This window comes from Marmota flaviventris, chromosome 10, assembly GCF_047511675.1.
Source record: "Marmota flaviventris isolate mMarFla1 chromosome 10, mMarFla1.hap1, whole genome shotgun sequence".
Taxonomy (NCBI): domain Eukaryota; kingdom Metazoa; phylum Chordata; class Mammalia; order Rodentia; family Sciuridae; genus Marmota; species Marmota flaviventris.
This window is the reverse complement of record NC_092507.1, coordinates 5,890,180-5,914,254: the sequence shown is the minus strand read 5'-3', so window position 1 is coordinate 5,914,254 and position 24,075 is coordinate 5,890,180. Positions and strand designations below refer to the sequence as shown.

Genomic DNA, 24,075 nt, shown 5'->3' with positions numbered 1-24,075 from the left:
CCACCACCTGTGAGCGCTGGAAAACCACCATGGCTTCAGGAATGTGGCTCACACTCCGGAGCTGTTTTTGTCACCAGTGGAAAGAATGTCTCCATCACCCCCTCCCCACCACACACATTGCTGGCTGAAAGGGAGAAAGTAATATTAGCCCTAAAAATGCCACTCCTCCCCCCAGGGGACGGGACGTTCCAACCATCTGGCAAGAGCAGGGGTAACCCTAGGCGGAGCGGGGCGGCGGGGGTCCGGGGGGTGGGGCCCACGGGGGAGAGGTGTAGGGGTGCAGGGGCGTGGCCTACGATTGGGCAAGGTGAGGAGTGGGCTGTGGGCGTGGCCTGGGGCGGGGCGAGAGGTGTGGGGGGGCGGGGCGCCGGGGCAGGCCGTGGGGCGTGGGCGAGGCGGTGGGCGGGGCATCGGGGCGGGGCAATGCACGGGGCGGGGCCACAGGTGGAGCTGCGGAGGCGCGGGGGCGTGGTCGGGGCGGGACGCGGGACTGCGGACCGATGGGCCGGGCCGGGCGAGGCTGGCGCCCGGACGCGAGCCGCGGGCACTTTGGTGTCTAGACGGCGGCGGCCGCCGCCCGCGCTGCCCAGCCTGGACCTCGCGGCGTCCCTGCTCCCGCGGCCTCCTGGCCGCCTGCCCCGAGCCCTAGCCCGCCATGCCGCTGCCAGCACCGCCCACCGAACTCCTGCCGTCGGAGCGCGCCGTGGTGCTGCTGTCGTGCGCGCTGTCAGCGCTGGGCTCCGGCCTGTTGGTGGCCACGCACGCCCTCTGGCCCGACCTGCGCAGCCGGGCGCGGCGTCTGCTGCTCTTTCTGTCGCTGGCCGACTTGCTCTCGGCCGCCTCCTACTTCTACGGGGTGCTGCAGGACTTCTCGGGCCCCTCGTGGGACTGCGTGCTACAAGGAGCGGTCTCCTCCTTCGCCAACACTAGCTCCTTCTTCTGGACGGTGGCCATCGCCCTCTACCTATACCTCAGCATCGTCCACGCCGCGCGGGGGCCGCGGACCGACCGCCTACTCTGGGCCTTCCACGCTGTCAGGTGCGTGTGGCATTGCTGCTTGGGGGGGGGGGCACTCAGTCCCACCTTCTGCCGGGTCCTGCCTGCTTTCCTTCGCGCCCCCTCCCGCAGGCCGCGTCTTGGTCAGGCGCCCAGTAGGCAGTTGTGCCCCTCAGCATCCCTGGGCCCACAGGAGGGTGCCCAGGTTGCAGGAGCTGTAGATCAAGCCTGTGCATCCCTGCAGAGGGCGTCCCTTGTGCCTGCCCCAGCTGGAGCCTCTTAGCAAGATGGGGAACAGATCTCACCCTCAGGGCCCAGCTCTGAGCACTTAATAGGCACTGGGGCAACACTTTGTGCGCTTTGACTCCTGCTTCACTGTGTTCTGGCCATTCTTGCTGCCCATGGGGAAACGCTCCCCATCCCCAGGATGTGGCTGTGGTGCTGGGAGCCAGGCAACTGCCACCTCCATGCTATAGTGGGTGTGGTGCATTCAGCCTCTCCCAGGCCACAGTGTCCCAGCCGTAAAACTTGCAGAGGGACCTACCATCTTTTCATCTTTTTAGTTTTGTCTTTGGTCATTTCTGAACTTCAGGGCCCAGCCGCCATTCTGGGTGATCTTGACTTTCCAGAATTCAGGAGCTCTAAGACAGGTCAATAACAACCCGTTGAGTGTAAGAAAGCTGACAGCTGACAGCAGTCTCCGAGAACAAGGAAACCCAAGGCCTTGCCCTGTGATGCCCTAGCCTTCAAGCATCTCAGCAAGAAAGCCCTACCCAAATAAGGTCCGTCCTTCCTGGTGTAGTTTCAGGGTTCGAATTTCTCGTGGTGTCCTGTGCTGAAGCAAAGGCAGGAGTCCTAGGGCTGGTTTACTCTTCTCCTTCCCCCAGATCAGAGCACCAAAGACTGTCCTAATTATAGATCCTTTCTATTAAAAACTTGAGTGTTTTCCAAGGACTAAGAGGATAGTCAGCACTTTGGTAGAGACAGGTCACCTGGGTGTCACACGCTGAGGCAGCCAGCTGGGAAGAGTCACTTGACCTCTAGCTCTAGTAGCTGCTGGATGAAGGCCAGTTGGTCCCTGAGAAACTAAGGGTCCTGCTTCTCAGCTGTTCAAATCAAAACCTTCACACTGTGTCACTCAAAAAGTGGCTCAGATGCAGGGACCCAGAGAGGGGGGCAACCATTTCTCCTACCCCTTGCAGTGTGTCACCTGAGGCTGACTGTCAGATACCAGCCATCCTTGGTGGCAGCTTGGATTGAGGTGGGCAGTGTGAACACTGTAGTTCCCAGGTAGTAAAGAAGTATCTAAGACTGGACCTTTCTTTGCAAGAATCTCTTCTCTTCCCAGCTTTTTTTTTTTTTTTTTCAAAATATTTAATACGTTACTTTTTTTAAAGTGATAATCAGGCTAGGTGTGCTGGTGCATGCTTGTAATCTCAGCTGTTCAGAGGATTATAAGTTCAAGGCCAGTCTGGGCAACTTAGCAAGAGCCTGTCTCAACATAAAATAAGAAAGCTCAGGGGCGGGGTGGGGGGGAACTCAATGGTAAGGTGCCCCTGGGTTCAATTCCCAGTTCCAATAAATTAATAAGTAAGGTGATACCCAGAACCTGGTGCAGCTCCTATAGAAGATGGATTTCCTAACAGATCTGAGGTGGGAGTTCTTTCCGTACATTTCTCATCAGGGACCCTATGGCAGGGTTTTTTGTGATGCTAGGGAAGCCTTCCTTCTAGGGAAAGCTGTGTTTGAGGGAATTGTTATAACCTGTCCAACAGGTTATTTATTGACCCAGATCCTCCCAGACTTATTGAGCTTGCTCAGGACTATCCCATATTTTTCTTTGGAGAATTAATTTCTTGTTGCTGAAGGACCTAGTGATGTGATAAAGCTTATCTTTAGGCACAGATTACCTGATCATCCACTTTTGACCATTTCAATATACTAAAAACCAAATGGTTCAGTCTTGGAAACTGTTTTAAAATATGACAATATGGAAGGTGAATATCTAAAGAGTTTTAGATTTTATATATATATATATATATATATATATATATATATTTTTTTTTTTTTTTTTTTTGGTTGTTGTTGTTGTTTTATTTGTGCTAGTGGGGCTTGGATCCAGGGTGCTCTACCACTGAGCTATATCCCCAGCCCTTTTTTATTTTTTATTTTGAGACAGAGTCTCCCTAAGTTGCCCAGGCTGTCCTTGAACTTGCAATCCTCCTGCCTCAGCCTCCCAAGTCACTGGGATTTATAGGTGTATGTCACCATATCCAGCTAAGAATTGATTTTTTTAAAAACCCACCAATGTCCTGAAAAAGGAACAAAGGATACATTCAGGCAAAATAGTAAAAGCATCTGATAAATGTATATGGAAAACAAATTTAATCCCATTAATAGCCAAAACAACAATGAGGTACCATTCATCAATTAAATTAGATGAAAAAATAATAAGGTAGAATGACAAATGACAGTGAAACTGGTATTTTCCTACATTAGTACTGGCATTATAAATTGAAGTAATCCTTGTAGAAAGTATTTGGTTCATACCTCTGATCCAGTAATCCTATTTCCAGGACCTAGTCTGAGAAGACCATCCAAAATACATACTAAGCTGAAGGTTCAAGGGAGCTTGTGAGGTGGTGTTGTCATAGTGAGAATTTAGAAGCAACCTCAGTGCCCAATAATAGGGGAACAATAAGTGATAGACTATCCTCCCCTTTTGAAATGCCATGTCACTGATGAGTACTGGTTGCAAACTCTCCAGGTTGTATTTTTTAAATGGATGATAAAAAGAGAAGTGAAAAAAAAAGCCATCTCTAAAGCTGATTATAGCCGTGGAAACACAGAGGGTCACAGAGAATCCTGCACACTCACAAGCTCCCAGGAAAGCACCTGTGTGGCCCTTGGTGAGCCATAATGACACCTAACATGGTTCCATTTACAGGCTTTTTTTCTCCTCCTTAGAAAAGGAGAATAGCTTAGACTTCATCCTCAGGGAAAGAGTCTTTCATCATGAACTGCATGTGGTTCCTGATGCTTGGTAAAGTGCTGTCCCATTCATTAGCTCATAGAGCACAGGTAACCCAGCCAGATGGACAGGGTGAGCACCCTCCATTCATAGCAGACAAGATGGCCCAAGACCACGCACTTGGGAGGCTTAGGAGTAGAACCTGGTTATGACCCACTCCATGGTCCATGCTCTTGTGATTGTGTCTTGATCTCTAGTTTTTGAAAACTGAAATAGAATTTCAACCATAGGGCTGGGGGTGTAGCCCAGCAGTAGAGCACTTGCTTGCCTAGTATACATGTGGTCCTGGGTTCCATCCCCAGCCCACGCACGCAGGTGTGCACACAAATAATAATTTCAACAATTATTTATTCTTTTTTCCCACATATTAATATTTTATCATGTTAGCTTTTTCCTCTCCAGTTACTTTTTCCAGAACCACTTAAGAGTCACAGACATGATACCCCCTCAACCCAGAATATCTCAGTGTGTACTGCCAGAAGGCAGCAGTCTCTTACAGAAACGTGCACTTACCCAAACCACGAATTTGCCAGGTGCGGTGGCTCACACCTATAATTCCAGCAACCTGGGAGGCTGAGGCAGGGGGATTGCAAGTTCAAAGCCAGCTTCAGCAATTTAGTAAGACCCTGTCTCAAAATAAAAAATATAAAGGCTAGGAATGTGACTCAGTGGTTAAGCATCCCTGGGTTCCATCGCTGATACAAAAAAAAAAAAAAAAAAAAGGCAGGAAATTAGCAGGAGGAACACTGTTACCTGATTGGTGGGCTTTATTGAGATATTTGTCCATTGCCTAACAGCATCCCTCAGAGCAAAAGAAAATCCCTCGGACCTTGACTTTCCATGGCTCTTTACTCCCCTTCAGTTCTTCCATCTGTTATAACACTGACATTTTGAAGAGTGCAGGAAGATACCAGTTTCACCAGCATTTTTCCTAAATGTTCTGCCGAACTTCATAGAATGTTCCTGGGTTTGTCTGAAGCTTCCTCCTGATTGCTTTCAGGTCTGCACTTGGGTCCCAGAAGCCCATCCCCCCACCCCGGGGTGACTCTGGATGTTCCCTTAGTGGTGATGTGGCTCTGATGGCTCGGCCCAGGTGGTATCTGCAGCCTCCCCGGCTGCAGAGTTACTGCTTTCCTTTCGTAATGACGGTTTTGCTTTCGTGAGTGTGTGTCACCTGAGGGAGGGGCTGGGGCTGCAGAGAAGGGAACATTTGCCTTCCTTCTGTAAGACCAGTGAGGTAAACCTTCAACTGTCCCCGCCTGCAGCCCTCTGAAGCTCCTACTTCCCCAAGGTCGAGGCTCCTTTAGTGACGCAAAGTGGGGTCAGGTCAGTGGAGCCAGGTGACAGCCCTCGTCCTGTCTGCTTGGGGGTGGCTGGGTTGGGGGGTTCATCTTGCAGGATCAGGTGCAGTCTGGGCCGGGCCAGGGCATCTCCAGCAGTCTCTGAGTTTCTTCAGGCTCTGCTGAGGTGAGAGGGGCGAGCAGGACCGGCCAGTGCTCCGCACCCACCCTCTGGAGCTTTCTTGGAGTCACTGCAGGAGAAGGAGTCTGGCACCCCAAACCAACCCTAAAAACCCTGCTCTGCAGGGGAGTGGGAAGTCCCAACACGGCAAAAAGGGGAAACAGGGCCCTGAGAGGGAGGCCCTGAGTTCTGTAATTGGAAAGGAACTCGCGGTGCAGCAGAAGTGGCGGCCTTGGGCAGAGCTGAGTCTCAGGTCGTCCCTGCTGTTATCTGCACGGCTGTCCCCTCCACAACTCATGTTGACATTTCATCGCCTCGGTAGCAGAATTAAGAAGGGGACCTTTGAGAGCTGGTGTGCTGGGGCTCAGTGAGTTTGCAGAGTTGTGCTGCTACTGGAAGAGAGGGTAGTTTGGTCCCCACTCTTTCTCTATCTCCAGATGCCCCTCAACCTTCCTCCATGGGGTGACCCTTACCAGATGCTGGCACCCGGCTCTTGCACTCCCCGACATCTAGACCTTGAGCCAAAGAAGCTTCTGTTGTTTGTGACTTGCCCAGCCTGAGGCACTCTGTTACAGCAGCAGAACGTGAACTAAGACACTCCCTCCACAGAGAGCCCTGAGTGAGGGATGCACAAGGTAGCTTCAGGAATGGCACCCCTTGTCACCACTCCCCAAAGGGACAAAAGTTGAACTGGCTTTTGTTTGTTCCCCAAAAAAGGCTTTCTGGATTACCATGAGATGGTGAGGTCACAGCACCAAGTTGGTGTGTGCAACTGAGGACCAGTACCAGGGGCCAGGAGCACAGAGGCTGCCCGCCCCCTGGTCCTTCCCGGGCCTAGTGGCCAGGAACCCAGGGGTTAGGAAGCACCTCTGAGCTGAGGGCTGTGGATGGTGGCACCAAAGCTGCAGTGACCCATGGCGGCCTGGCCCAGTGGCTGACTCACTTAACCTCCCCCACGGCCTAGCGCTCTGCCCCATGAGCTGGACAAGTGTCCATTGTACCCGGCCAGCGGCCTCTCACCAGCCTTACTCCCCGCAGCTGGGCGCCCCCGGCCTTGAGCTCTCGGGAGTTTTCTAAATTGGCACATTGTTGCAGGGTGTGTGGTTTTGTTCCCAAAGCATTTTTTTGAGTTATGCTAGCATTCAAGACTCTCTGTCGCCACATACTCACAACAGGAGCGGCTATTTGGCCCACAGGGGAGAAAGAAGACCCCCTTTGTTTTCTCCAGCAGGTGCCCACCTCCAAAATTTGAAGGGGGAGTGGGGTTTGAGGTGAGGGAGAGGCGCAGTGTCTCCAGCTCTCACAGCTCAGCCCTTTGTGGGACCCGAGGCAGGGGGCAGGGATTGAAGCCATCTTTGGAAAGCACTGGGCAGCTCCGACCTTTACATGAAGTGAGGGGGTGTCCCCCAACCCTGACTGGTGGGAGAGGTCAGGGGCCACATGACGCTCTCACAGGCAGAGCTGGGGTCTGGAGGGACCAGGCTCTGGACGGGAATTGTCGGGAGCCCGGAGCTGGCTCTTCCGGAGGCCACGGGCTACCTGTCCTCAGACAATAAATGCCAGGAAATTCAAGGGTAGGAGGCCATTTGCTCACCTCGAAGCTAATCCTGTGTGGCAAGTCCAGTTCCACTTCCCTGCAGGACACTTATGACAGAAAGGATACTGAGTTCCCAGAAGGTCCCCTCCCCAGGTCACCTGGGTCCCTGACCAGCACCACCAGTTTGGGCATGGTGGGGAGCTTCCCATTCATCCCTTCCCTTGGGTTTGGGGGTCCTGGGGACTAGGAGCCCACAGCTCTGTCCCCCATGGTTTGTTGGAAGCCACTTGTGCTAATCAGCTCAGGCTGCGGTGACTGGGTGGCTCAAGCAGCAACAATTTCCTCTTTCACAGCTCTGGGGGACGAAAGTCCAGGACAAGGTGTGGGCAGGGCTGGCTCCTCCTGAGGCCTCTCTCCTTGGCTTGTGGATGGCATCTTCTCCAAGTGTCCTCACCTAGTTGTCATGTGTACGTGTCTGTCCTGATCTCTTCCTGTGAAGACCCAACCCTATGGGATTAGGACCCACTCTGGTGACCTCATTTTAACTTAATTGACTCTTGAAAAATTTCATCTCCAAACACACAGTCACGTTCCCAGGTCCTGAGGGTTAGGACTTCAACAGATGAATTTCAGGGACACGCAGTTCAACCAGTAACTCTCTGATAGGGGAGGAAGCCGTGCAGTCTGGCTAGGCAAACACGAACCAAGGGCCCCGGTGATCCTGGGAGAAGCCTGGGTTCTCCCTCCGAGCAGGGATCTGCCCAGGGTGTAGCGGTCTAGGCTTCTCCGGCTAGGCAGGCCCAGCCCAGACACCCCCAGCCTTATCAGTCACCTGCTCTAACCCCACTCTTCCCTCCCCGCTCCTAGTTTAGCTTCCCCCTTTGGCCATCTCTGTGCGGGGGCTGAGGATTAGCAGAACTTCCTGGGACTGTGGGGCCACCCCGGGACCACGTGGGTCGTAATCAAGTCAGTCCCTGGTCTCCTCCAGGAGCAGGCATCTCTGAGCTAGTTCTGACTTTAGTTTTTGACTGTCGGCTGCTTTTTCAAAGGGGGAAAACTGTCACGTCAGAATTGTAGTAAACCACTATAGCTCCGTGTGGCCACTCTGCCAGGGCAGCTGAGCTTCTCAGAGGACCCAGGAACACCAACATTCTCCTCACCCTGTGGCTCCTCTTTCTCTCTTCTGCCCAGTGGTATCCTGGAATCAGCTGGGAAGACCCACTTGCAGGGAATTTTGTGAGCTGATTGTTAGATACCACCATTACTAAAAATTAACTTCTATTTTGCGTTAATCCTCATTAATTACATTAATGCTCCACGCTGGGTGCTGGAGGTTGTTCACCTCTATCACATGTACGTCACAGAAATACTGTAGAACCCTGTGCTTGTGCTGCGGCCTCTGTTCCTATCTACCGATGCTGGTGGCCTGACACTGGCCATGGTGGGACTATTACACCACGGACTCAGCAAACAGTACAAACAAAGGCGTGGTCCATTGCTTTGTGGATTCCGTGAAGCTGAGGTTGGCAAACTTTTCCCATGAGGGACTTGAGGGTATTTCCAGGCTTTGCGGCCTCAGTTGAAACTGCCCAATCCTGCTGCAAAACAGTCTTAGGGAATATGTAAATGAATGGGTGTGGCTGTGTTGCAATAAAACTTTATTAAAAAAAAAAAACAGGGGGCTGGGATTGTGGCTCAGAGGTAGAGCGCTCGCCTAGCGTGCGTGAGGCACTGGGTTCGATCCTCAGCACCACATAAATATAAAATAAAGACATTGTGTCCACCTATAATTAAAAAATAACCAGATTTGTCCCGGGTGCTGCAGTTTGCCAGGCCTTGATCTAGACTTTAGCACATTTTGAACCTAAAAGTGTGACCACCGAACTTAAGCAGAGTTGGCCGCCATGTTGGGGCAGGAGGAAGCCAATCTTTTAGGCAGAAGGTGAGGAGAAGAGGTGGTGTCGTGGGACACCAGTAAATGAGGAAACTCTCCTCCAGTGTGGGAGAACTAGTGCCTGGTGAGCAGAGAGGTCGCTCCGTCACTGACCAGTGAAGCAGGGCTTGTTTTCTGCATTTCACGTTCATCTTTTACATGTTCAGGAAAATGAAAGCATAAACCAACTTCATGGGATGGGACTGCTCTCATTTGCTGACCACATCCATAGGTGGGCTGTGGATACCAGGGTTCAGGAAAAAAAAAATCAGCAAAGTCATTCTGTGAGAATCGGTCGTAGGGAATTGACAATAAGGAGTTTTGTGTATTGTGTTTTTATTTTTAGATTATGCGCTTTGCATCTTGATATCAGTGCAACTTAAGATAATTTGTATATGCATGAATACACACACACATACACACACACGTACATCACACATCACACATCTGCATTTTTCTGATGAGCCGGTTGTGAAACATGAAGCGTGCCATGGTCTGATCCATAAGTCTGCGACTCGGGTCCAGCCTGCTCTGCGGGACTATTAGGACATTCCTCCTCCTCTGTCCCCACCAGATTCCTGATACCACCTTTTCCCACCACCCACTTAAGTGCCTCCCTAGCAGCTTCTGGCCCCAACCTGGCTGCCGAGATGTGAGCTCAAGGTCCTTCCACCACTGCCTGTTGCTCAAGCTCCCTTCCTTAGCCCTTTCCCAACCCTCCCCCTTGTGGTCTTCTCTCTAGCTGTTTCATTATCCCTCTTAGCCCAAGCACACCCCAGTAGTACAGAAGAAATATGTCACTTCATACCTTTAGAACTACAGATCTAAACTCCGTGTGCAGGTCTGTCACTGTGTGGTCCCCAGGTTTCCTGTAAGGCCCATCCAGATGCAGAAGGGAAAGGGAATACTCCCCTCCCCACTCCCAGGAGCCTGGACCTGGGAGCCAGCCTCCTTCTCCTGCCCAGCCGATGGGAGGCCGCCCTGCCTGAGACTTGGCTGAAGTCCAGTCTCCTTCAGGGCAACTGTCCCCACATGTGGCACTAGTACTATTCCCATTCCCAGAATTCCTGCAAGGAGTCTTGAAAACCTAATGTGGTGAAAAACACATTCTGGCCTTACGATTGGAGTTTTCACACTTCTTTTTGCTTTTTTTCAATTCTGGGAATTGAATCCAGGATCACTCTATCACTGAGCCTGAACTGGAAGCGATGGCACACACAGTGGCTTGGGAGGCTGAGGCAGGAGGATTGCAAGTTCAAAGCCAGTCTTGGGAACATGGTGAGGCCCTGAGCAACTTAACTAGAACCTGTCTAAAATAAAAAATAAAAAGGGCTGGCGATCTGGCTCAGTGGTTAAGCATCCTTGGGTTCAACCCCCTAATACCAATAAATGAATGAATGAATGAACGAATGAACGAAAAGGCTGGGGCTGGTGCTCAGTGGTCAAGTGTTCCTGCTCCAGTACCACCAAAATAAGATGACAGTCGCTGCTGCCCCCTGCTGAAGGTGACAGTAACTGCCCCTGGCAGCTGTTCCTGGTCTCCCCACAAAGGGCAGCAACAAGGACAGAGTGGATGGTTGTCTGGGTCACCTCTGTTCTGAGTGTCCTGCACCCAGCCAGGCCGAGGGAGTGGACGTCCCCCCTCCAGCCCCCATGCTGCCCCTCTGCTGGCCTGGCAGCGTGTGGAAAGCCTCGCCCAGGCACAGCATCTAGGGGAGTTTGGGCAACAGACTCAGGTGGAACTTAACCTCGTCCTTCGCTGGTCTCCAGCTTCCTGTCAGAAGGGCCCACATTCCTGACACTGAGTTCTCGACACATGGCCAGTTTCTGAACTAACCCTGTTGCTGGCGTCACTGATGGGACTGTTTCCGCAGACTGTTCTGTTCTCTGAGCCACTGGCCCCGCACGTGGGTACTTGTGTCCATTCCTGGGGTCAGAAACCATGTGCAGCACCAGTGTCTACACCACAGGCCGGGTCCTGGAACAACAGTCTTGCAGTAGCAGACACATGCTCATCTGGTTGTTCCCATACGGTCCCCTCTGTCATCGTCCCCACTCTGTGAGGAGAACACTGGCGCGTGGAAGCTAAATAACTTCCGCAGAAGGAGCAGAGTCATGACTTGGACCCATCCCAATGCATCAAAGTCCAAGCTCTTAATGACCCTCTCTGCCATGTCAATGCCACCGGAAGCCACATGCGGCTTTTGGTTGTATCCCTGATCTATTTAAGCTGCTTTGTAAGGAGCTGGGCAGAGAACTTGGGGAAGGGACTTGGGCCTGATCCCAGCTGTGCTGCTATGGGGACGTGCTCCAGAAGGTTGAGCGGGGCATTGACCTTGAGGTTGGGGGCTGTCTGGCTTTATGCTTTAGAGGGGATGTGCTCACATCCCCCTTCTAGACCCTGAAATCAGCCTGCCCAGCACCTCACCACACCCAGGTATGCACCCTCTGTGTACCCAAGGGTATACCAAGGCTGGCTGGGGGCTGCCTGCTGATGGCATGCATGCACAGCCCGGACACACAGGCTGGATTGGCACCATGGTGCCTAGGCCCCTCTGGAAGGAGCCATGCATGTGGGAGCCAGCTCTCGCCCACCATGTCCTAGCATTCATCTCTTAGGAGGCCTGGAATGCTAGGTTGGAGCCAGGCTCCCTGAGCAACACCTGCCCCTTCTTATTTCCCAGGACACTATCTGCTCTAGGCCTGGGGGAGCGCTCTCCTCCCCAAAAGAGCCTCCCCAGGCATCTCTGCCCATGCTGACGTCGCTGGGCGCCTGGCCTGACCTCCGGGCCTCCTCTTCCTTGTTATTCCTCAGCTGGGGTGTCCCGCTGACCATCACAGTGGCAGCTGTCTCCCTAAAGAAGATCGGCTATGATGCCTCCGACGTGTCTGTGGGCTGGTGCTGGATCGACCTGGAGGCCGAGGACCGCCTGCTGTGGATGCTCTTGACGGGGAAGCTGTGGGAGATGCTGGCTTACATCCTGCTGCCCCTGCTGTACCTCCTGGTCAGGAAGCACATCAACAGAGCGGTAGGTGCCCACTGTGACGGCCCTTGGGGGACAGAACTAGTTTGAGGCCAGAGGGACAACATGCTGGCCACGTATCCAGCCCGGGGCCACGCGCTCTGTTACAGGAGGGTAACAGGTGGTGTGTGCGTCTGGGCCCTGTCAGGAGCCTGTCCCATTGTTCCTCCTTCAGTAGGTGAGGAAGCAGAGCTAAGGGGCCTGCCGGAAAGTCTGGGGCTCCCAAGGATTGAGCTGAAATCAGCAGAAGGAGCCTGGAGCCCGTCCTCAGCCACAGCCCTCCACTGCCCCCGTGTGGACAGCCGTCCGAGGTTGCTTGCACTTAGGAATTTAGACACAAGTTGAGGATGTGTCCCAGTGGAACTGCCCGCCCCCCCCGCCCCCCCCAAGGGAGGACGGCAGATTGCGTGATCAGTGATGCAAATAACCCGCCTCACCATCCTCAGCGATCAGGACAGTGTCCTAAGTGGTCGGCTTTGCAGGAATTTATAAATCAGTAGAGAGGACTGGCCAGAAAGGTGGTTTATAATGAGGATGAAAACATGGATCCTGCCTCCCTCCAGAGAGGAAGAAGCTTCAGTAATTAAGGTAAAAGGCAAATATGACGCGTGGCCAGAGCGGCAAGGTAGATTTCAAGAAATCCTCCCAGTTCAGGCCTCCTGCCTGGTGTTGGTGCTGGTGAGAGTCCGCGTCCTTCTGGCCTGGCTGTAGGAGGGAGTGTCCCGACCTTTAAGTCATTCTGGGATTGTTTGTTTGGTTTCTTTTTGTGTAAGTCTGGGTCCTGTATGGAATTGAACCCAGAGCCTCACACTTAGGTCACTGAGCCACACACACCCAGGTCACCCTGTTGACTAAGCAGCCACTTCTGAGTTGGGATGCTTCTTGCAGCTGTCTGTGACCTTGGGCCACCTAATTCTTCCCCTGTAGTCCCCATCTGTCTTCTCAAGACATCTGGTTCTCTTTTGGCTCTTTACACAGAAATGTAGCTGGCCGGCCCAGCTGTGCAGCCCTCTCTGGCTCTGCTGGAGTCCTTGCTGGAGGGGCAAGATCTAGCAGTGGCTCTGAAGTTGCTTTTGTCCTCCCGCACGCCTGTGACTTGGTCCTCTCCATCCCCACCTTCTCTCTCCCACTCTCCTGGGAAGGCCCAGGGCTCCCAGTAGAGGTCCCCAGCCTCTGCCTTCTGGAGAAGCCCTTTTGTGTGTGTGTCCCGCTGACTCTCACCCTTTCTGCAGCAGAGCAGGAAGCCTGGGGACCCTGTGCCTGCCAGGCTGACTCCTGCGTGTGACAATGGGTTCTCTTTTTACAACTTGGCAAGTCTTTTCAAATAAAAAGGAATAAAGTGGGCAAGGAGGTGAGACTGCACACGTTGTTCCCTCCCTGGAGCTAGCAGGACAGCTAAAAATAAGTGAGCAGGGAGCAGCTCTGTTCTGAAGAGGAGCCAACCCACAGCCCGGTCTGGGCCCAGATCTCCAGCCCATGACCCCTCTGTCCTCCCATAGGAAGTTCGCCCAAACCTGCAGCTCCAAAGGGTAGGGCTGGAAGCTCTCTGGGCTGCCCCCAAGGCTGCAAGGGTCGAGGTGCTCTGCCCAGGTGAGCCCAGACGCCTGGGTGCTCAGGGAGGCCCAGGTGTGCATTGCTCCCCGCACCTAGGCCTTTGGGGTCCCAGACAGGCTCGGCTGAGGCTCGGTGCATGTCTTTGGTCTGTGTTGGCTCACCTATTTTTACAAATTGGGTTTTGATCTGGAACAGTGCCTCCTCCCTCTCGTGAAAGACATTCCCAGGAGTCGGGAAGCCAAGGCAGGTTCCAGCTGCCCTTCCTGTGGTGGGTGGGTGGGTAGGGACACGATAGTCCTGTGCTGGGGGGTCTTGTGTTCTAGAAGTGGGGTGCACTAGTGGGAACAAGTTGAAAACAAGGGTGGCTGATGTCAGAGGATGGAGATGACAGGAGCTAGAACAGACAACAGCCAAGGGCCGGATGTAGGGAGGGGGCAGCTGGGAAACAGCTGTGCAGGGTGTCAGCCTCGTCCAGCAGGTGACCTGGGAGCAGAGGCTTGGAGAGGGGGAGGGAGCGACCCAGGAGGCTGAGGCAGGAGGATCACAAGTTCCAGGCAAGACATGTCTCAAAATAAAAAATAAAAAGGGCTGGGTGTGGCTCAGTGGTTGAGCACCCCTGGATCCAATCCCCAGATTAGAAGAAGGAGGGGGAGGAGGAGGAGGCGGCAGCGAGGGAGTGACCACACAAACCAAGAGGGGAAAGCATTCCAGACACAGGCAACCGCCAGCACCGAGCCCGGGCTGGAGGCCTGCTGGGAGAACAGTAGGGGACCCTGTGGCTGGGGTGGCGGGAACTAGGGGACAGGGGTGGGAACGAGCACTCACCCACCCGCCTCGGGCTTTCAGGGAGCCCTCTGCTTCTGTGTTGAGAATGGACCGCAGGTGGGGAGGTGGCCGGGAGGGGGGGGGGGGGCTGGGACACCGTTCCTGGCACCTGGAGAAGTGGCGATGGTGCTGGGGCCGGGGCGTGCGTGGTGGTGGGCAGGAGGGTCTGCAGGACCCACCTGTGAGTTGGACGGAAACTGGGGGAGAGAGAAGAGTGGAGGAAGATGCCCACGTGTCTGGCCCAGGAATCGAGGAAGATGGAGCTTCCCCTGGCAGATGGGCAAGCACACGAGGGCCAAGGCCAGGCGTCCCTCTGAGGCCCGAGGAGTTTCGGCGTCTTTGGGACACCCCCTGTGCAGATGGGGCGTGGGCAGTGATCTGCAAGTCGAGGGTTTGGAAAAGGGTCCAGTTTGGAACAGGTCAGAGGCTCCAGAGCATCAGGCCCAGGAGGCCCCAGAGGCCCCGCTCCTGCCTTCCTGGCTAGTTAGTGTAGGTGCCCAGGAAGACAGGGCAGCTGTGGGCGGAAGTGGCCAGAGAGCCGTTTGGTCAGGTCTGCTCTTGTCCCCTGTGCAGCGGGAAGCGCTCTCGGAGTACCGGCCCATCCTCTGCGACACACACCAGCTGCAGCGCCGCTCCTCCTCTGTGGCTGACAAGAAGCTGGTCCTCATCCCCCTCATCTTCATCTGCCTCCGCGTCTGGAGCACTGTGCGTTTCGTCCTGACCCTCTGTGGCTCCCCGGCCGTGCGGATACCAGTGCTGGTCGTTCTGCATGTAGGTCTGCCCTCTCCACCCTGCTGCCCCTCCGTGGCATGGCCAGATCCCCTGTCCCACAGAAGAGTCCCTGTGTCCCAGTTTTAGGGCTGCAGCCAAGGAGCTCCGTCTCCTTCCCTGCCCCGGGTGGGCAGCGGCCTAGGACAGGGAAGTGGGAGCTGAGCATCCAGGGCAGTCTCCCAGGGCAGGGAGGGCAGGAAAGGTCCTGGGTCCAGGCAGTTCCACGTGGTGGTCCTGCGACTGCCTGCAGACTGTGCTCAGGCCCCTTCTTTCCTCCCAACAGGGAATCGGCAACACCTTCCAGGGGGGAGCCAACTGCATCATGTTCGTGCTCTGCACCCGTGCCGTCCGCACGCGGCTCGTCTCCCTTTGCTGCTGCTGCTGCGGCTCCCAGCCCTCCACCCAGAGCCCAGCCCGCCCTCCGGGGGCTTCTGTGCCCTCCAAGACCAGAGACGCTCAGGAACCCAGACAGACCCCAGAGGAGCCTCCCAGCACCTGAGCGTTAGCTTGTCCTCACACTGTGTCCCTGTCCGGGACAGGCAGCTTTGTGCATCCCACTGCAGGGACAGGGTGCATTTCTGCTGCACCTGAAGCCCCCGTGGGTGAAGCTCTTGACCTGGTGAGCGAGCAGCCACCAGCTCAGCCTTTCTACCTCCTGAGCCTCAGGCAGCACCTTCCCGGGCCTGTGTCCTGGCGCACCTGGGATTCATCTGGGTGAGCCCAGCATGAAACTCAGAGCCAGTGAGGCAGGACCCTGTCAAGTGCCTCGGAGCGGGGGCTCTCAGTGTTCTGAGGCCACATGGCACTGTTTACAGTTTGAGGGACCCAGAGGTGTGTCCCCTGCCCTGACATCATAGGGAGATTCCTGGCTTGTCAGGTGTTGGGATCCCCTGAAGAGCCCAGCTTTCCTTGGATAACACTGCTGGTCAGCAGAGGGGCAGTTCCCTTTAAACAGGTCCCCTGAGGTCACCTGTGACTGCCACAAATGAGCACAGCCTAGCGCAGCCACTCAGGGACAGTCCCCTGGGTGCTTCCTGGATTCTCTCTTGTTTTGCAATACTGGGCTTGAACCCAGGGCCTTGATTGAACATGCTCCATAAGCACTCTACACTGAGCTACCTCCCAGGCCTTTTTATTTTGAGACAGAGACTCCCTAAGTTACCCAGGATGGCTGCAAACTTGTGATCCTCCTGCCTCAGCCTCTGAATAACTGGGAGTACAGGCCAGTGCCACCACATGGGCCCTGGGTTTCCTCTCTGTGGACTGTCCGCCCTTCATGTGGATTGTGTTTTAAGTTTTAGCACAGGCCAGATCCGGAGTCCTCCCCTTGCTGGTCAGTCACATAAACTACATGCCCCCTCCTCCAGTGCCAAGGCAGAGGCGTCCAGGGGAACCCTGAGGACCGCACACTCTTTCCTGGTATTTTCACCTACTGCCCTCGTTCTTAGGGTGGGTAGGGAGAGGGCCTGGTTTGCTCACATCCTAGCCTGCGTTTTTGGAGGAAAGATGCTCAGAGAGTAGATGACCCACATGCTGTTTCCTCCTTGAAGGTGAAGGCTTTCAGATTCAGCCTCAGCTAGGGGCAGAGCTCAGAGGTAGAGTGTGTGCTGGGCATGGACAAGGATGGCCATTTAGTCCCTGGCACCAAAAAAAAAAAAAAAAAAGATTGAGGCTTTTTGGTGGTTGGTTGGGGGAAGTGGCAGCCTGAGGCCTGGGGAATCATTTACATTTAAAAGAAAAAGGATTCTAAGAAGCCTCTATAGCTCTGTAGTCCATAGCTCCTACACCAATACTTCCTCTCATTCCAGAAAGCGATCTCTGCAAGTCACCACAACTGAGAACCTCAGGAAGTAATACATGTGACCTTAGAGGCCGGCAAGGACACCCCCAGCTTTACCCATAAGTGACTTCCCTTGGGTCCTGCCAGAATTCTGCAAAACTGAAATGATTTCCAGACCCAGTAAAATGGCTCTGGATTAAAACCAAAACCATGCTGTGCTATCTGTTTGTTTGACTTTCAAAAGCAAAATCTGTATCAGGAAAGGAGTAGTCATTTTGAGGATTGAGTCTAAAATGTTTTCTTTGAAAACAGTTCTTTATGAAAGTTAGCAAGAGGGGGGAATCCCCTTAGGATTCAACGAAAGCTCTGGGCTACCGTATGGAAGGTTCCCTACCAGTAGGACATCTCCTGACAGAAACAGCCTCCCCTAAAGAGGTCACAGCAAACCTCCGGGCACACAGCTGGTGAAGACCTTTTAGCATCTAGAATGGGACAGAAATTCAGGGATTTGTTTGCTACAAACAAGAAAATGATCCACAGTTGAGTAAGAGTCCTGGCCCCAGAGCAAAGACATTAGGATAAACTGTTCAGCAGGGAGCTCCAGACAGTGCCCAGAGGCGAGGACCTGGGTCTCCCCAGCTTGGCTGTGCTCAGAAAAGGCCTATAGAGGGAGTTGGGGACTCCAAGAACACCTGCTTTAGGTGCTAGGGCTCATTCAAGTTCTCATTCCATTCTTTTTTGGTGCCATTTTGGTGTCTGGATTGTCTGTTTTTGTAAAAAACCTCCAAACATTTACACCTTGTGTTATTTCCAATTCTGCTTTCTCTGCTGCCCACCTTGGTGCTGCAGATGAACGGTTACCAGGAGTGGCAGTGGTCCGGTAGGCAGGGGAGGGGCTTGTCCACACGCCTTAGGTGCCTTAGCCTTGGCCTCTGGCCCTCCCATCTCACAGAATGCCTTGCCTCTTGCTTAGAGCCAGGGACAGTCAGTCCAGCTGGGTGGGCAGAGTTCAGAACCAAAGGGGAACGGGAGGGAGTTTGCACCCCCACAGCAGGAGGGGCCATCGCTTCTGATCAGAGCCTGACTAGGCTGGCTTCACCCCTTTGACACTTTGCTGGACCCCAGTGGGTTCCGTTACGGTCATTAGTGTTTATCTGCCCCAGCTTAAGGTCATTGCGGCCCCTGACTGTATCCCCTGCCCCCCCGCCCCCTGTCCTTTTGCACAGCTGAATCTTGGTCTTGTAATCAGGTTGACCAGCCACTTCCTGCCTCTGTGCTTCTGAGAGTTGGATTTTTTTTTTTTTTAAAGTTGGTTGGTTTGTTCAGTTTTGTTTTTTAATAAAGATTATTCTTTAGCCCAGGCTGAGGGTACGAACAGAACTCTTCACCTGTCTACAATGAGAAAACCTGTTTTTACAGACTTCCTGTTGTGGCATAAGACAGTGTGAGTTTTTGCACATGCAACATTGTACCGTAAACCCCTGACTGTCTGTGAAAGCCAAAGTCTTGCTATTTTAAATTAAATAAATAAATTATTTTTCTTCTGCAGTTGGGTAAAGGGACTGACCACTGATGTGGGAGGGGTGGGCCTGGAGGCTCAGACTGGCCTACTTCGGGCAGCCTTCCTCTCTGCTGAAACCTGGAGAGACATCTCTGCCCTTCTGTGTTGGCAAATGTCCCATAAGGTGCCACCCCATAGGGATAGCCAGTTTCTGAGTTTACTTGGTGAAGATCATGGAGGAAGAAAGTGGGGCGTATTCAAATACAGATTCCTGGGCCCTGTCCACAACGAGGGTCAACAGGTCCAGGTACTTGGCACCCATGACTTGGGCCTAAACTTGCAGGAGGGAGACACTCCAGGGCTGAGCTGCAGGCCCAGTTGCCCATCATGTCTCACTTTTTGATGGTACCTGGTGAATCACTGCATCTGCCTTGCAGGCTTCCTGATAGGGATGTGTGGGACTCTGGGAGCTCTTCTCTGAAAGGCTGTGCTCTGAAGGCATTTCAAAACCAGGGAGAGGAGCCAGCGGCTTTGCTTGCACAACCCAAGTGGCCTGCTTTAGGCTTTTTTTTTTTTTGAGACAGGCTCTTGCTGAGATGCTGAGGCTGGCTTTGAACTTGTGATCCTCCTGCCTCAGCCTCCCAAGCCACCCCTGGCCTAGGCACATATTAATTATTGCATCTTAGAACGTTGCCCTCCTATATCTCTCAAGCTTTGTTTCTTCATTCTTCTTTCTGGATTTTGTGAAGTCAAAACAACATTAGCCTCTGGAAATGATACCTTTTAACACCAATTTTGTTATTTAGGTGCAACGTGCAAATTTAAGGAATACTAAATTGCAGTTTCTTCTTTGGGGTAACCCTTTGCAGTCTTTTAGCGATTCTGTCTGGCTTTTGTATCTCTAAACTCCATGCCATGCGCTTACCTGGGAGAAAAATGGAAGAAGCCACTCCCAGCCTATCTCTAGGGATCCACCTTGGCATGACTACAGGGCATCTTGGTCATAAGTGCCAACTCACCCACCAGGTGACCTTGGCATGCATTCCAAACCCTGTAGGATAAACAAAGTTGTTAAGATAGTCACCGTGCCAGCCATGGATGGCCAGAGTGTTTAGCTGACATGTTTGACAAATTCATGTTTTTTTGAGAAAGCCCAGGTACGTTCTGGCTGGCTGCAGCCCCTGTCCTCTGGCCAGCGTCCTTTGCAGGCTCTCAGAGTGGGATGGGACAAGAATGGAATGTCAATCCTTTTCTCTTTTGGTGCTGGGGATGAAACCAGGGCCCCATGCACTCTAAGCATGAGCCCTACCACTCAGCGGCCTTCCTAGCCCTAGCCATGGTTCTGAATGTCAAGATCGGTGGTTTGGGGGCTGGGGGGTGTATCTCGGTGTAGAGTGGTTGCCTAGGCGTGCTCAAGGCACCCTCAAGAAAAAGGTGGGCCTTGCAGGGTGTGGGATGGGGCAAGGATCATGACAGAACTGTTTCAAATGCTGGGCACAGTCGTCACCCAAGGAGGGTCCGAGGAGGTCCCTGAAAGGGGAACCTCAACTCAGGACCAGTGGGGTTCTTGAAAAATGTCACAGGAGGGAATATTTAAGGATACATCCGAAAGGGGCGGCAAGCAGAGGTTTGCTTAGGAGGGAAGGATTCCGTGTTCAGGGAGGAAGGTGGGCTGTCCCAACAGTGAGAGCAGAAAGGCCTTGGTCCTAATATTTATGGGGCAGCAGCCAGGGGCTAGAGGTGGCGTTAGGGTGGGGTGACACAATTTCACTCCCGTCTTCAGGGCCCAGCCTGCACCCTCATGAGCTGTTTCTTGGGTATTCCAACAAATCATGGGCGCTTCTCTTTTAAGACTTGTGTAACTTTTTTCTCTGAATCTCCAAATTCCTCTCTCTCAGCCCGCTGAGGACTGGAGGGAGAGCCCTGAGAGGGTTTGGGGTGTAAACTGTCTTTGGATGCTTTGAGGCACCTTTCCAGGACATTCCAGAGGGAACCAGAAAGTGACTTGCAGCGTCCCTGTCCCTGGGCAGCTCTCCTGGGAGTGGTGAGGTGAGGGGGCCACAGGCAGCCACATTTAGGTACAAAGCCAAGTGGGTGGTTTCAATTCCCTGAGGAAAAGAGAAGCAGATGAGTCCCCACTACCAGGTCTGTGAGCCACGGGGCTCTGGGAAGGAAGCCTGGGTTCCAACCACAGCTCCGCCACTTATGACTGGATCACTCTGGGCAGATGATGTGGCCCCTCAGCCTGGGTTTCACCTAACCTGGGGGTGACAGGGAGACTGACCTGAGGCCGCTGCTTCACCAATGACTGGGCAAAGAGCTCCGTGACCCAGGATATCACCACCTCGAACTCGCCTGCTTCTGGGCCTCAGCAAGGCCTCAGTGGCCCCCAGTGGCCCCCAGGGGCCTTGGGAGGGGGGACTTAATTGATGGGTGCCTCCGTTTACACAAGGATTTCTGGCAATTCCTCAAAACCAGGGAAGCAGCCCCTCTCTCCCTTGGACCCCTCCCATAGCTCCTCTCCCTGGCAGACGGCCGAGCCCTGGTCTTGCCTGGGCCCGTTGCATGAGGGTGCAGAGGCGAAGGGAAATTCCAGGGTTTGCTGGGGAAAAAAACAGCAAAAAAATTAACTGGAGAATTAACAAGTTATTACACTGAAGAAGGGTGTCATAACTCTAAGCTTATATACCTTTTTTTTTCTATAGGAAAGGGAAGAATTTCTATTTGGAGACAGAAATTATCTTGTAAAAAGATTATTATTATTATTATTATTGGTAGATGGACACAATACCTTTATTTTCTTTTAATTTATTTTTATGTGGTGCCGAGGATCAAACCCAGTGCCTCACAGGTACTAGGCAAGTGCTCTACCACTGAGCCACAAACCCAGTCCCTAAAAAGGTCATCTTTAGGGTACGTCCAGGTGTGGTTACATTCTTTAGTCCCCTTTTGTTAAGTTGTGTTTTTCAGGGCTGGGGATGGAACCCCGGAGCCTCAAACATGCCAGGCAAGCACCCTGCCACTGAGCCGTACCCCTAGGCTTTCAGTCTTTTAAGAGATGGGATCTTGCGACCTTTCCCAGGATGGTCTTAAACTCCTGAGCTGAAGTGACTCTGGCTTCAGCCCTCTGAGCACACGGGAGTCCAGCCACACGCCTCCAGCCATGCGCCAAGCCTCCACGAATAGATCATGAGATCATAGGGTGGGGGTGGAGGGCAGTGTGTTTTCTTACTCGGGTCTGGGTTTAATGCAGATAAAGGTGTATCAGGGAGAGCCATCGCCTGCCCCTTCCCACCCCTCTGTCACCTTATCAGCCACCATCCTAGGAGGGTCAGAGGGTCTGCTCCAAGTGCAGCCTGAAGTTGGCCACCAGAGAGGAGCAGTGCCGGAGACTCCTGGGGGTAAGTCTGCCCTGGCTGGGCACAGACCTGGGAGTCCTCGGAGCAGGTGTCCCGGGAGGGGTCACTGAGGGGCCACATTCAGGGAAGGCAGGGAGCAGTGCTTCTCCGACTTTAGCGTCCACAGGTCTGAGGTGGAGCTGGAGAGTCTGCTGCAGAGCCAGGGATGGAACCCGGGCTGCTGTCAGAACTGGGCATTCCTCCTGGTGAGGTGGTGCTGCCCTGCACAGACCAGCGAGGGGCCTCAGGATGTGGGCGGATGCTCATGTGGTTCAACTGCGGGAGGGTGGGGATGGGGGCTGCCGGCTTCCACAACAAGATCCCAGGTGGGAAATGGAGAAATAAGGATAGGTAGGAGGAGGCGACAGGGAGGGAAAGACGACTGGAACTTTACATCTAAAACCCCACCAAACGCCCTCCTCACCTTCACTCCTGGCCTGAATTCTTAAAGGGTCCAATAAATTTGAGAGGACCGTAAATCCAGTTAATTAGTACCTGTGGGCTTTGCGAGTTTACAGGACGCGTTTTTTTAGACTGATGTGAAGAAACCCAGAGAGAGAGCTTGTGAGACACCCTGACATGGTCCAAGCTCTTCACATTATCAACCAGGTAACACCAACCTGATGATTCTGGAAAAGAAACAGACCACCATGACCTCCTCTGGCTCCACGATCAAAGATCCTCAGGCTGATGCCACTCCTTATGCTTCTCACAGACTCCATTTACAAGGTTTCCTCGAAAAGAAACCCTGGAGACCAACGGTTCCCCACCCTCCAGCCTGCCCTCCCTCTCCCCTCAAGGGCATCCATGTGGCTTACCAAACCCATCTGCCTTCCTAAATAAGTCTCCGCTTGAGCCTCTTTTGATGCACCCTGAGATTCCTTTCTGTGGTGTAAGAACCAGCCAGGACCAGGCATGGTAGCACATGCCCAGAATCCCAGTGTCTTAGAGGCTGAAATAAGAGGATCACCAAGTTTGCAGCCAGCCTCAGCAACTTAGTGAAGCCCTGAGCAGTCTAGTAAGACCCTGTATCAAAATAAAAAATAAAAAAAGGGCTAGGGATGTGGCTCAGAGTAAAGTGCCCAGGTTGAATCCCCAGTACCAAAAAAAAAAAAAAAAACAAACAAAAAAACCTGCCAGGGCTGCATTTAGGTGCCCTTCTCCCTTCTGGGGACTCCTCATCCAGTGACAGCCCCAGCTCCTGAAGTGTGCTGGGGCCCAGGGGCTGGGGAGCTGACTTGTTGGGTTTGCCCATGTGTGGGGTGCTCCCACCATGGCCCGTTTCAGGATTTCAAGCTGCTATAGAGGAAATGTGTGCCCAGAGGAGCAGAGTGTCCTGGAGGGTCCTGCTCTGCTTCTCGGGCTCCGCCCCACACTGCCTTCCAGCCTTCATCCCGAGCATCGTAGGTGAGAATGTCCTTGTGAAATCATTCTTTCTAGTTTTATTTTTTCCATTACGGAGGATTGAGTCCAGGTGCTCGGCCACTGCTACATCACCGTCCTTCTCAGTTTTATTTTGAGATAGGGTCTTGCTAAGTTGCCCAGCCTGGCCTTGAACTTGCTGTTCTCCTGCCTCATCCTCCAAGTCACTGAGATGACAAGCATAGGCCACCAGGCCCGGCATTGCGAAATGATTCTTATCCGTAGACACGCAGGTTTCGTCCGCGGATTTTCCCTGGAGTCCCCTCCAGAAGGCAGCATGTGACTTTGCAAATGCAGTTCAGTGTTCCTGATGGATGATCAACGTGCCTCAGCTCCACTTTCTCTTTTGAATCAGTTACACCGTCTGCCGGATCTCTCATAAATAATGAGTTCTGTAAAACCTTTAGCACATGTTTATTTTCAATCCCTACAAGAGTCCTGGGGTTTTGTTGTTGCTCTGTTTTGTTTTGACCAGGATTGAACCTAGGGGGGGCTTCCTCCCTCCCTCCCTCCCTTCCTCCCTTCCTTCCATCCTCCCCTTTCTCCCCTCCCTCCTTTTCCTTCTTTCTCCCCTTCCTTTCTTCCCCTCACCCCTCCCTCCCTCCCTTCTTCCTTTCCTTCCTTCCTTCCTTTTTGTAGAGGGAACTGAATCCAGGGGCACTTAACCACTGAGCCACATCCAGTCTTTTATTTTGATACAGGGTCTCACTGAATTGCTTAGGGCCTCTATAAGTTGCTGAGGCTGGCCTTGAACTTGTGATCCTCTGGGGCTGGGGATGTGGCTCAAGCGGTAGCGCACTCGCCTGGCATGCCTGGGGTGCTGGATTCCATCCTCAGCACCAC

General features: G+C 53.3%; 1 protein-coding gene across 2 annotated transcripts in view; it reads left to right on the top strand.

Moving 5' to 3' along the window:
* The first annotated feature begins 595 nt into the window (after nt 1–595).
* Nucleotides 596–24,075, top strand: part of LOC114102314 (G-protein coupled receptor 157-like) — a 54,694-nt gene continuing 31,214 nt past the window's right edge. The window contains exons 1-4 of one of the 2 annotated variants that reach the window (XM_027947733.2): nt 596–1,038; nt 11,774–11,987; nt 14,934–15,131; nt 15,415–18,459. In XM_027947733.2, coding sequence (XP_027803534.2) covers nt 656–1,038; nt 11,774–11,987; nt 14,934–15,131; nt 15,415–15,630 — 1,011 coding nt within the window. In that variant the 5' untranslated portion in view covers nt 596–655 and the 3' untranslated portion in view covers nt 15,631–18,459. Of the gene's footprint in view, nt 1,039–11,773; nt 11,988–14,933; nt 15,132–15,414; nt 18,460–24,075 lie in introns of those variants that run through there. The other variant, XM_027947731.2, reaches the window with a different exon arrangement.